The 12383-nt window shown below is 37.2% G+C and overlaps 1 protein-coding gene across 2 annotated transcripts; it reads left to right on the top strand.

Annotated features, from left to right (window-relative positions):
- Nucleotides 1-4239: 4239 nt before the first annotated feature.
- Nucleotides 4240-12130, top strand: plek (pleckstrin). Of its 2 annotated transcripts, none has more exons than XM_017428153.3 (9): nt 4240-4360; nt 6730-6885; nt 7169-7338; nt 7428-7519; nt 7670-7854; nt 8719-8823; nt 9001-9084; nt 9180-9249; nt 9431-12130. In XM_017428153.3, the coding sequence occupies exons 1-9, from the start codon at nt 4319-4321 to the stop codon at nt 9568-9570; spliced, it is 1044 nt and encodes a 347-aa protein (XP_017283642.1). In that variant the 5' UTR covers nt 4240-4318; the 3' UTR covers nt 9571-12130. The 2 variants fall into 2 exon arrangements, with proteins under 2 accessions (XP_017283642.1, XP_017283634.1); XM_017428145.3 differs by having other exon boundaries at nt 7157-7338.
- Nucleotides 12131-12383: the final 253 nt, after the last annotated feature.

The raw sequence follows: 12383 nt of genomic DNA, 5'->3' as shown, positions 1-12383 counted from the left end.
GAATCGTTTTAATATGAGGAAATTTAAAAAAAAAAGAAACATGTTTTCGGTCACATTTCATTAACACAGTTAAAATTCCTGTTTTTGTTTGAAGAAAAATATGTTGATTTCTTCATAATTCTTTCCTGATCATGGAAAGGAGAAAAAAATGAAAATGAAATAAAATTTAAAAAACAACTTTTGAATCAAACCATCAGCTGTCTTCTGGTTCCTTTTACCGATTAACAACGGTCACCGCTGATGGCTCTTTGTTGTCTAAAATTGATGTAAAAGTTCACTTGCCATCCTCCATCAGTAGTGCCTGCTTCCCCTTTATTAAAGGGCTAAAAGCTGTGTGCCTCTGTGTGTCCCTGTTGTCAACACAGCAGAAAAAAATGATAAACAACATCGTAGAAGGTCATGTTAGGAGGTGTGGGAACAGAGTGGGAATGGGGGGGTGGAGGCGGAGAGATTGAGTGTCTCGTGGAAAGCCATCAGCTGCCCCCACCACACCCGCCCCTCCCATTTTCAGCTTGCTGCACTCTTTAGCAGAATTATTGATGGTGCTTGTGAGATACACGGGACCGCGATGAAGATGTCTCAATCCCTGTGCCACAAAGCAAGAGCTATGGTAAAGCGTGGGGGTAGCGGAGAGAACAACACATGCAGTATTTAGAGCTGTGTTTGATATACTTCTAGAGGGGATGACAGGAAGAGAGGAACGTAACCCGTCTATGCAGCATTCCTGTATCAGCAATGATAGATGAATCAAATGTAGAAATAACACACAACTAGAGGATAGAGTAGCAGATGAAAAAATATATAGACAGTCACACAAATGTAACTTTACGATGTAAACAAGCCGTCACATTCAGTAGGTTCAGTTCTAAACAACACAGAGTTTCAGACCAAGATCATGACAGGTTAAGAAATGACACAGCCGTAGCTGTTTCTGTCAGTGCTTAAAAATAACATAATGTAATACACACACACACACACACACACACATGCTACAACATTATCATCCACTACCATCTTTTGTGGCAGGTGATAAAAATGCAAACTTGTTCCCCAAACAGGGGTGACTTCATGACATTATTATTTCTTCCTCATCAAAACATTAAGTCATAAAAAGCACAGTGAAGAATGTGGTTTATTAGTAACATTTAATTCCCTAATTTTAGCCTGAGTGAGGCAAAAATAAGTAAAAAGAGTTTGTATGACCAGTCTGTCCTGTTTCCTCAGTTTCATCATGCTTACAGTACCTTATATGTTCCCTTCTAGTGGAAACAGATTGCTTTCTTCTTCCAATTTTTAGGATGTGTAGCACATCATTAGGTGAAGCTGCTGTTTTTTGTGTTTTTTTTATTTATTTCTTTTTTAAAAAGACTGTAAATACGGATTTTTTTTTCCTTCTGGGTCTTGGTGGTTCTTGCTAGTCTACTTTTAAACTTTTCATCCAAATAAGACTGAGGTTAAAGCCTTGCCTTGTCTTCTTTGTTTCCATCTCTCAGTCCTCCCAGAAAATTCGAGAGTTTTACGCACAGAGCAGTTTCTTTTGCTTTTTTTTTTTTTTTCAATCACGAGCTTGAAGAAGTGACTTTCATATGGTGACATCATGAAACTGTCTGCATGTGGATTAAACTCATAAACACACGTCCTACTGATGTTTATTCATAAATTGAGCAAGGACAGGCAACCAATATGACTGATGTCCCTGTTGATAAACAACACGGTCACTGTGAATGTCTTTGTGATCTTTGTTGGAATGAGATCATTATCTAAGGATGGCTTTTATTTTTTAATATGCTTTTATCATAAAACCTGACTAATTAAAACTTTATTGGACACATAGTGGCTTACAGCAGTTATATTAGCTTGTTTTTCTGCTGCACATGCTTGCATAAAACCTGCTTAACAAACTGTCTGAAACATCAGTTTAGTCAACAAAAAAGAATATGTTTGACTGAAGTATTTACATACATTTGACACGTATTTTACAATGCATTAAGGTGGCCAAAGCATAAGCACTGAAGTACTATTATTACTATTCTGTTAAAGCAATGATCCACTATCCACTACAGCTTAAAAAAACATGTCAGTTGTACATCAAAACGTGCAGCTCAGTTTAGATAAGTGCTCTTTTGGAGGTGATATGTCATAAAACATAGACAAAGCCCTCTTTGTAGCTCTACAGGCACACTTTACAGTATAAACATTCAAAGTTTAAACACAGAAGGTTTGACTTTGCATGTCTAAGCTGGCACTTGTTTTTGTTTTTTTTTAACAGTTCATACATAATTGCTGTTTGAGTTTATTGATTTGTGGAGATTTGTTCATGGAACGTTCAACTAATAGTTGATGATGCCACAGTCTAAATAAAAATTAAAAACCTTAGCAAACCATCTCGTCTTGCTTCCACAGCTTTTTTGGTATACATACAAACTATACTTTAAAATTTTGGTATTTTTGTCTTTTTCCACCCAGTGTGTCTTTCACTGTTTCAGCGGAAGATGCTCCAATAATGTAGAGAGTGTACAAACAAGCTTTCATAGACTGTAGTCATATTTTAGCTCAAAATATTTTCTTCAAAACTGGACAGGAAGGTGTGTTTTTGAGCTTGTTATATCTCCTACATCAAACACTATAGAAACATAAAAAAGAGAGATCAGAAGTGTAACCATTACTGTCTTCTGCCACTCACAATTCAAGATTTTCTATGATCCAACTTCAAGTTTTCTCAAATAGTCTTGAGAATCTTTTTATTTTTTTCAGGAAAGTTCTAGTTTTTTCACATTTTTTCAAAATAACACAAAATACAAAGCTTTCTATCTTTTATCATTAATAAATGTAGAATACTATGCTGTACTGACTTTATTTTGAATTAAATGTTCTTACATTGTCCTCTAGGGGTACAATAATAACAACCCAAAACTATATTATTGTGCTCCAAATTAAAATCCCTCCTGGATAATGGCTCACAAAGAGAGGAGGTGTTGATTTCCTGGAGTAGCTTCATCATCCTAAACTTCACCACAGTGAAGAGTATTGCAGTAATAAATCATTTGAGGGGGGAAAAATGGGATAAAGGAAATATTGACACGAGAAAATGCTTAGGTACAGTCTTTCAAAACAAATTGAAGGAGCATCTTTGCTCTTGATCTCCCAGCACCTCCCAGTCTGAGAGTTATCACTGGATCATGAGTGAGTCTACTGACAAACAGGTGAGTCGCCGTGATAACAAGAGCTTACATCATAGATAAGAGAACTTCCTTTCATGCTATGAAATGACAGTTTTTAAGGTGTCAGACATTGTCATTTTTTTTTTATTTTTATTTTTTTAAAAGCGTTCATAAACTCTTACAGCAGAAAGGTTTGTGCACCATCATGGTTTGGTTTCTCTATTATTAGTAAAAGCATGAATGTGTTTATTGCAGATACATTTCCTTTTCACTAATGCAACCTTTTCCTTAAAACTATCTCCTTTTATTAAAAAAAAGGATTTTAATGCCTTTTTGAAAGCTGTTTAATGTTTTCAGCATTTCTGACTAAAGTACCTACAGCACATAAAGGAAACATTGAGCAATTACATAAAAAAGGGAACCTCTATTTCCCAGAAGTAGCGACTAACTGGGGTCAGCTGTTGTGCCCACTCATGGTTATAGTTAGACATTTATTTATATTATAGCTAAATATAGATTTGCAACACAGAAAATCCATGGCTAAAGATGGATTCAGTTAGAACAGTAAAATTTCAAGAAATTGTTTCAAATAATATTAAAAAATTGCAACACCAGGGGCATAAAAAACAAGAATTGATGATAAAACTCTAACACTCGTGCTTCGAGAACAATCTAAAATTTGTTATGAATGAAACAAAAAACAAAGACAGAGAGGGAGAAAAAAAAAGGAAACGTGTTACATGTGTTAGATTGTCTGTGTAATAATGTTTTGCGAGCAGAAGTTGAAGATTAATTTAGACAACAATTTGACTGTAGTTTGAGCACATTTACTGTAAGTTTGTCTCTCAGTGTGATTCTTTTTTCGTCCTGCTGAGACCACAGTAAAATATTGCATCAAAGTATTTCCAAACTGCTGAAAATCGACAGACGTCGCCCTGTGCATTTCTAGTAGTAATACATGAGACAACAGGAAGCAAGTTGACCAGTAGTAATCGTCACACGCCCAGTGGCACAACTTCCTGCTTCTGAGTCACTGTGTAAGTTCTGTGGCTTTTACAGAGAGAGAGAGAGAGAGAGNTCTGAAATAGATGTGCAACAGTTTTGACAGTCGCTTAAAAAGTGACAAGTTGTAGTCGACTGCAGCAGAGACTTCAGGCATGGAGCCGCAAGAGATCAGAGAGGGATACTTGGTGAAAAAGGTAACATATTTACATTCATATCTACAAAATATTACTTGTCTAAACTCCTTAACAAGTTCATAAATACCATAGAATTTTTGCTTTTTTTATTTATTTGTTCCTTAAAAAAACAACAACAAACAAAACCAAAAACAAATATGACTGGCAATCTAAATGAAACTATGACATAAAACATTGTTATGTTTTGAAATCCACAAATGATATCAGAGCTCTATTTTAACGTACCCCATTTAAGTTTTCAAACTAAGGTGAGAGGACCACGATCATGGCAAAGGAAACAAACCCACCACAACATGGCAGAACAGTAAAACGGACCAACTGAAAGAGCAACAGATGTCATTGTTCCACATTAAACCAACATTCTGATAGAGGAACAGATGTCACAAAGTTGCGACACAACTCGCCGATGCACACTTCTGTTCTAAAGCTGAAACAGAAACCCGAGTTCCTCAGTAAAAACGAGAGTAACAAATATTTCATTTTTGTCTGGAGCTTGATTCTTGCAGAGTGTCCCCCCAGATAGGAGTCCTCTCTTGACCTCAGTCTGCAGTACGCTGAAATGCATCACAAAATTCACACATCTGAACAATTTCCAGCTGCAGGACTGAGATGGGAGCATGCACACAATTTTGTCATTTTTCACATACAAATTCGATTTTTTTTTAAATTTCACACTAACTACCCACGCACACTTCTTTTTTTTTTCCTATGTCGAGGTAAGTGTGAATTTTTCTCTTTAAAGTTCAAGCGTTTGAGTCATGGGTGCAGTGAGAGGTTCTGTGTTCAAGTTCCTCATTTTTTTTTTTTTTTTTACATCTGGTGACATAAATTTATTTCCCTGTTTGCATTTGTCTACATGTGTTTACCACATTTCGAAGCACTTACACTTCATTACCAATGTTTTTTTTAGTTTAAGAGGAGAATTAAAATGGCCTTATTTGCCTTCTGAAAAGGTTCACGATAAAGTGGAAAATAACCACAGCATAAAGGTCTAGTTAAAGAGTCACTACAGAGTCAATACAGTATTATTTAATGTACATTTTGGTTCAAAACACATAAAAAATATGATATTGTACCACGAATGAGCTAGAAAGCCCTTTGCAAACTACTTTATTTTTTTTTGTTCTGTTGTTATCGATCAGTCTTGTGTGATAGATGAAAAATATGATCACATTAGTGATTTCTTTAAGTAAATGTTTGAGTGTCTTGACTTGAGGGCATTTGAAAATCCACAGATTCCTCTTTTTGATCTATTTGTTGTATTTCTATGATTCTGAGGGTTTTTACTTTGATATTTGATCAATGAAATAGTGACTCTGAAGTGCCTACTGTGACGAAGACAACAGCAAACTATAAGATTTCCTCTACCTTAGGTTGTTTACTTGAAGTATATACAGTTTTAATCTGTGCCAAACACATCTTTAGAGACCAAATGGCCTTTTACTCCAAAAGCCCAGGAGCCAAATAAATATGGTTCAATATTATTTGTTGGTTATCTGATCAGATGACTAAAAATGTGCCAATATGTATGCAGAGTGGTGAACTGATATTTTTTTTTCATCAGATTAACCAAGAATCTTTCTTATAAACCCCAGCTGTAGAAACTCAACACAGCTACAATGTTGCCAAAAGTTGTGGGAATACTTAGAGATTTCTTTATCACAGCAAACATTGTAGACAGACTGATTTGATCTGCCCCCCCTAAAGAGCCAAAGGGAGCAGGGGATACTTCAAGCTTGAAATAATTTGACTCAATACCAACACTGAAAGAATTTTACCAATAACTTATGCAAGAAAGAGATTTGTCAAGCCAGTGATTTCTTCCCCCTACCCACTTTACCAGAGCTTTCATTTTGTAGGCATTTCTAAAACTTTGCCCATCTACAAAGTGTTGTAAACGATGAAAAGCTTATGTTTTCCTACTCATAACCTACACTTTTTGGTTTCATAGACTCAGAGCGCATGGTTAAGTAGCTACAAACTTATAGTGAACAGTCTGAGTCACATCATTTGAATATGCTTAGTTTGTGGTTTCCTACACATTGCCCACACTGAGACTCATGCTTAGCTTACGGTTAGCTCATCATTTACAACAAATAATTCCTTATTTGGAAGTGCTACATGATTACTTCCAGGGCATAAACTGTAAATAGGAAATTTTAAAGTTAGAAGTGTGATGTATGTTTCTGATTTATTTTTATTTTTTTATTTTTATTTTTGAGAAGGAGGAAGAAGAGGAGACAACAAAGCTATGCAAAAGCAGGCATAAATCAAAGAGTTTGGTTAAATCCCAACACACAGCAGCTACAAACTAAACCAAGACTTCTGCAGTTTTGTTCAAGGCTGCCTGTTGTCTTATCGATCCTCAGGGTACAGTATTAAACTCCTGGAACGCAGTGTGGGTGGTGTTGTCAGACGATGGGTTGGAATTCTATAAAAAGAAAACAGACCGTTCTCCAAAAGGAATGATCCCACTGAAGGGAGCCACACTTGTCAGCCCCTGTCAGGATTTCAGCAAGAGAATGGTAAGAAAATGTCAAGAACACCTCTCAAGCATAATTGAGAACAAGCACCCTGGGATTAAAGCTGTGAAAATAATCATTACAACAGATAATGTGAGAATCAAAATACTGAATTACAAGATCTGATTACACTGGGACAGCTGCTTTAGTTCTGTTTCTTCTAAATCACCAGCTGCTTTAGATGTTGATTTTTCTTGTCTCTAAAGGAACAATTCTCAAGGGCGAGAACACCAAAAGCAAAAGTGTATCTGATTTGATTGAATGCTTAATTTAGCTCGTCTTCAAGATTACCACGGAGAAGAAACAAGACCATTTCTTCCAAGCATCACACATAGAGGAGAGAGAGTTGTGGGTCAAGGACGTCAAGAGAGCCATTAGCTGCCTGAAGGATGGGAAGAAGTTTGCCAGGAAGTCAACGAGGCGCTCCATCCGCCTTCCCGAAACAGTCAACCTTGCGTATGTTCCAAGAAGCCTCTTCGCTTGTCAGCAGTAATTTGAATAATGCAAGAAACTGACTTGATTGTGCTAGCGTTGTGTTTTCCCAGGGAGTTGTATGCGCTGATGAAAGACCAAGACGATGGCGTGAAGGAGCTAAAACTGGAGCAAGAAAATCGAGTTTTCAACCACTGCTTTACAGGTACACCATTCTTCATTTTTGTAAATGTTTCCTACAGATGTAAAGAAAGTTCATTTTATTTCTGTTTTTTTTCCCCTTCATGTTTTCACCACTTTCTACTGCTTCTCTTTTTTTCTTCTTCTTTTTTTTTTTTTTTTCCTCCCTACAAAGGTGCGACAGTGACAGAGTGGCTGGTTTCGAAGGGAAAAGCGAGAAACAGGCCAGAGGCCCTCATGTTAGCAACGGGGCTTCTGAACGAGGGCTTTCTCCAGCCTGCAGGCGACCTGTCGAAAGAGGGAGCGGAGAGCGGAGAGCAAACAGCCTTCTTAGACGAGACAAAAGCTCTTTACTACTTTGTGAGTACCGCTCACTAAAAAAAAAATACTATTTCACATTCAAGGTCTGGCATTCCTTGAGGCAATTCATATCACCTGCTGCTTTTCATGCCACAGTTTTAGACTAAAATGCTATTATGTAGCAAAATAACAGCATTGTAGTAGCCATTTTGGGCAAACCTCAAACATAACTATATGAGCAACCCCACATGAAATTGTAAAATGTCACAGACGAGTGTGTGCTTTAAATAGTTACTGCCACAACAACTTCTAGGTCAAGATGTGTAAAACTGACTGAGTTATAGTCTGCTGTGTGTTTTTTAAAAGTCAGCTTGCTGTGGCAGCCATTTTGAATTCCAAAAGTTAACTAGTTGTAGATCAGAGGTGGCCAATCCTGGTCCTCAAGGGCCACCATCCTGCATGTTTTCTTTGTTTCTCTGCTCCAACACACCTGATTTGAATCAGTGGGTGATGAACAGGCTTCTGCATAACATGGAGAGTTAATTTAACCACTGAATCAGGTGTGTTGGAGCAGGGAAACAAGGAAAACATGCAGGATGGAGGCCCTCGAGGACCAGGATTGGACACTCCTGTTGTAGATGTACATCCAATGATTAGTTTCTGAAAGTTTCATTACCATTTGTCCTGTGGTTTGTGGGTTAATTTGGTAACAGATAGATACTTGAACACAAGCACACAGACATGCAAAAACATTAGTCTGCCAGTGTCTTTTGGCAGTGGGTGATGAAAATGTTGCCTTTATTTTCAAAGAAAGCTTTGAGCAACGAACAAAACTTATTAAAACTTATTTTAGGCGAAAATATCATGTAAAATGGCATGAATAAACCTTCTGGATGATATTTGTGCGCATGTTTGTTCTTTCAGGCAGACAGTGGGTTCTTCTGTGAAGGCTACTCCAGCGACGAAGACGTCCTTCTGAAGGAAGAGTTCAGAGGAAACATCATAAAACAGGGCTGTTTACTTAAGCAGGTGCAAAAAGAAAGCATGCTTGCATGTGCGAAAACTTCTTATAATATAGAGCTTGCACACACTTACTTCTGAAAGAAGCAAACTCGGCTTTCACTTCTCGCAGGCTCAGAGCTCGGTTTCACCATGTCTCCTAAAATATAAAATGTGCGTGCGTGTTAATAATCTGTTTTAACACAGGGACACAGAAGAAAAAACTGGAAGGTGCGGAAGTTTATTCTGCGAGACGACCCTGCTTATATACATTATTATGACCCTTCGAAGGTAAATCTACTGATTTGGACTAACTTGTGCTTTTTGAACATTATTGAAAAAACTTTATTTATTTCCTTTTTTTTTTCCTCCCGTCTTAATGTCAGGGTGACGACCCCCTGGGCTCCATTCACCTCCGTGGGGCTGTGGTTACAGCAGTGGAGTTTGTGCCTGATGGTGAGTGAAGCTGTTGTAATAGGATCCACATGCTGCTCCCCTGCTGTGACAAAAAAAAAGAAAAGAAAAAAAACAAGTTGTGTGTACTGTCAGTAAAGATTCTCTTCAAGTGAGCCCTTTTAACTCCTTTTTATTTTTTCTTCTTCTTCTTCTTCTTCTTCTTCTTTTTTTCCGGTTTCAGCCAAAAAGTACGACATTGATGGCAACCTCTTTGAGATCATCACCGCAGATGAGATTCACTACTTCCTCCAAGCTGCAACAGCTGAAGAAAGAAAGGAGTGGATCAAAGCAATACAGGCAGTGTCAAAAAGTGGGAAGTAGCAGAAGTTGGGGAGCAATGGGGGATTATCTGCCAGCTGCAACTGTAACCAAACTGAACTATTACCAAGCGTTTGTGTTGCTTTCTTTAACTGTAGAGGAACTGGCAAGTTTCATTCTTTTGCACAGTATCAAACTAAGATCTGGATGTCTTTCTGCGCTGTGCACAAAATAATTAAAAAAGGTCAAATGTGGTCTGTAATAATAGAAAATGGTCTTGAATTAAAATTCAGCGAGGTCCGCCTCAGAAGTCTTTCTCCTGGAAAGGCTCAGAATATATATAGTAAATACTTTATATTTAAATTATCTTTCAGTGACAGAGTTGCTGGTTTTCTTCACTCACTATATTGTCTTTCCGAGCCTGTACTTCTTAATGGGCTGGCATAGTGGCAGCGAAAACCCACTGGGAATTACCGTAATTACTAGAAAAGCTGTAACACCTTTAATAAATCACCCAACATGCTGGAAAAGCTGCACAGACTAAAATTAATCACTTTAATTATGAAAAAAGCTGCGCTTATGTATGTACACACAAAACCATATATATATATATATATTTTTTTTTTTTTTTTTTTTGAAGGGGGGTTTGAATCCAAACCTCGATCCATCATTTGGGGACACCTATAATAAAGAGTAGAAAAATACAGCTCTTTAAAAGAGATGTTAAATGACATTCCTGTTCCACAATCTATCAGATACTATTTATATTTTATTATTAATGCAAAGAAGTATTTATGCCTCACCTAGAAAATGTTTCAAAATGTAAAAAGACAATGATGGGTGGTTCCTTGGAAGAAGACTTTCTGATCTCAGACTTATTTTTTACCCACTGTGGTTTTCTGGTTTCCTCCTTGTTCGGTTGCCTTTCAAAAACTTGAGATACTCACCACTATCACACAAACACACTCAGCTCCTGATCTGACGCTGCGTCACACTCTGCCTTCAACGTTTCGCAGTCACTTTGTGGCTCATACGCCTTCTGCATAATGTGAGACAGTTTATCAGAGACAAAAACGACCGGCTTGAGTGACAGCATGACTACATGGAAAAAAGTCTGTCACAGAGATGACAAAGATGACTTGACTGCTAATGTACAAATAATTTAGAGATTGTCACCATGCGGCTTCTAATTTTCACGGTTTTGTCTGCGATTTCTACCTGTTCGTCTTGCTGAGGGAAAGAATGAAAAAACAAAAAAGGGAAAAAAAACAAAGGTCAGAAAGCGTATTGCCAATCGCCTTTCACGTCAGAGTATTAAACAAAAAGCATTTTGTGATGGGAAAGGATGACGTTATAGCTGTTTTAATCAAACCTTGTAAATGAGGAGATATGATACCACTCAGACTGTGTGTTGATGACAACCCCAGCTACTACCACCCCAAACCTCAGATCAGTATCTGTAAAACTGACTAAGTTACAGCTAATTCTGTGTTGGCTAAGCTTCATTTCTTGTGACAATCATTTTGAACTGAGCTGACTCAAAAAGTTAATGAGTTGTAGATGTGCCTCCGGTGCTTACTTTCTAAAGGTTTCATTAAAATCCATTCAATTGTTCGTGAGATATTTTGCTAACAGACAGACACAGTTGACTCCAGTAGGTCATGGCAAAGTTGTGTGATCAGTCAGTACTCAAAATATGTATTGGGAATGACTATCGGCTACGGCCACATTCAAATTCATTGGTCTGTTGCAAAGGATATGAGCAGACAGTTTCATGTCTTAAATTTACCCAAACAAGATCAGTGTCGGGGTAAACTACAATCCACATTTGCCTTTGCTTTGATTTGAATAAATTCCTCCGCAGATGTTAACTTTAGCCACAATTACACCTTTTTTTAACTTCAGTGAGCCGTGTTTAATCACAACACCGTCCTAACTCACCGCCATCACACGAGAGAGCACAAAACATCCACCTTATTTCTCATCAAGCAGTTTATTTTATTTATTTATTTTTTGTTTCTCCACCCACTCTTCGGTACTGACTAGTAAACCACACAGTCGTGGTGTCAGCTGTTCATGTAATTACTAACATCAAGTAAATATCAACCCAAAGGTTTAACCTTTCAGAAAATTGAAATAATATTTACTGGACTGCAAAGACTCTGGCCACCTGGAAACACTGGTGTTTGCGTTGATTGTGTTTGTCCCAATATAATTTTTTTTGTTAGTAGTATTTACAGAACAACAAACAAGGAAAAGCCAATCAAAGCAGATTTTCCATGTCAGGCTTTTTTATTACTGAATGAAAAAAACAGTTCAACACTAGAGGGCGCTACATATCAACCTATCACTGTTGCTTTAATTCAGAGCAAAGCAAATCATGCAGTTTACCTGTTAAAGCCAAGTAATCTATACATATGTGCAGTAAAATGTCAAGTTGCAGTCCACTGCCCACAATTAGCCTCAGATCACTTTATATGTTAATTTTACTTCAAATATATACAAAACTTGTTTCTATGATCAACAAAAGCGCAACACAAATACAAACAGTTCCTTGTGTTATGCAAAAGAAAATGTTTTTTAATCAGCTGAAGTGTCTTATAATAAACATTTTAATTTTGAATTTAGTCTGAGTGCTTTTGATTACTTACATCAAGCTCTGTAAAGCTGCCTTCATTGTTGTGTTTGGATAAATGACTCACAGCCAGAAATTTGTTGTTTTGAATCCAACCAATAAACAAGAGAAAAAAAAAACACAAAGTTGAAAACTTGCACAGCAGGACTGAACTGTTAGAAAGCCTACACACCGACATACAACAAATAATTTACCTAATAACTGATCAGTGCCACAGGTTTGCTTTTCTTTTCATGTTATT

Source organism: Kryptolebias marmoratus, linkage group LG22 (genome assembly GCF_001649575.2).
Source record: "Kryptolebias marmoratus isolate JLee-2015 linkage group LG22, ASM164957v2, whole genome shotgun sequence".
Taxonomy (NCBI): domain Eukaryota; kingdom Metazoa; phylum Chordata; class Actinopteri; order Cyprinodontiformes; family Rivulidae; genus Kryptolebias; species Kryptolebias marmoratus.
This window is presented reverse-complemented; position numbering and strand designations above follow the sequence as displayed.

Coding starts and splice junctions, on each gene's coding strand:
- plek (XM_017428145.3), top strand. CDS start 4,319: ATGGAGCCGCAAGAGATCAGAGAGGGATACTTGGTGAAAAAG. Junction 9,085..9,179: donor ATTATTATGACCCTTCGAAG/GTAAATCTACTG, acceptor TCTTAATGTCAG/GGTGACGACCCCCTGGGCTC. Junction 9,250..9,430: donor AGTGGAGTTTGTGCCTGATG/GTGAGTGAAGCT, acceptor TTCCGGTTTCAG/CCAAAAAGTACGACATTGAT.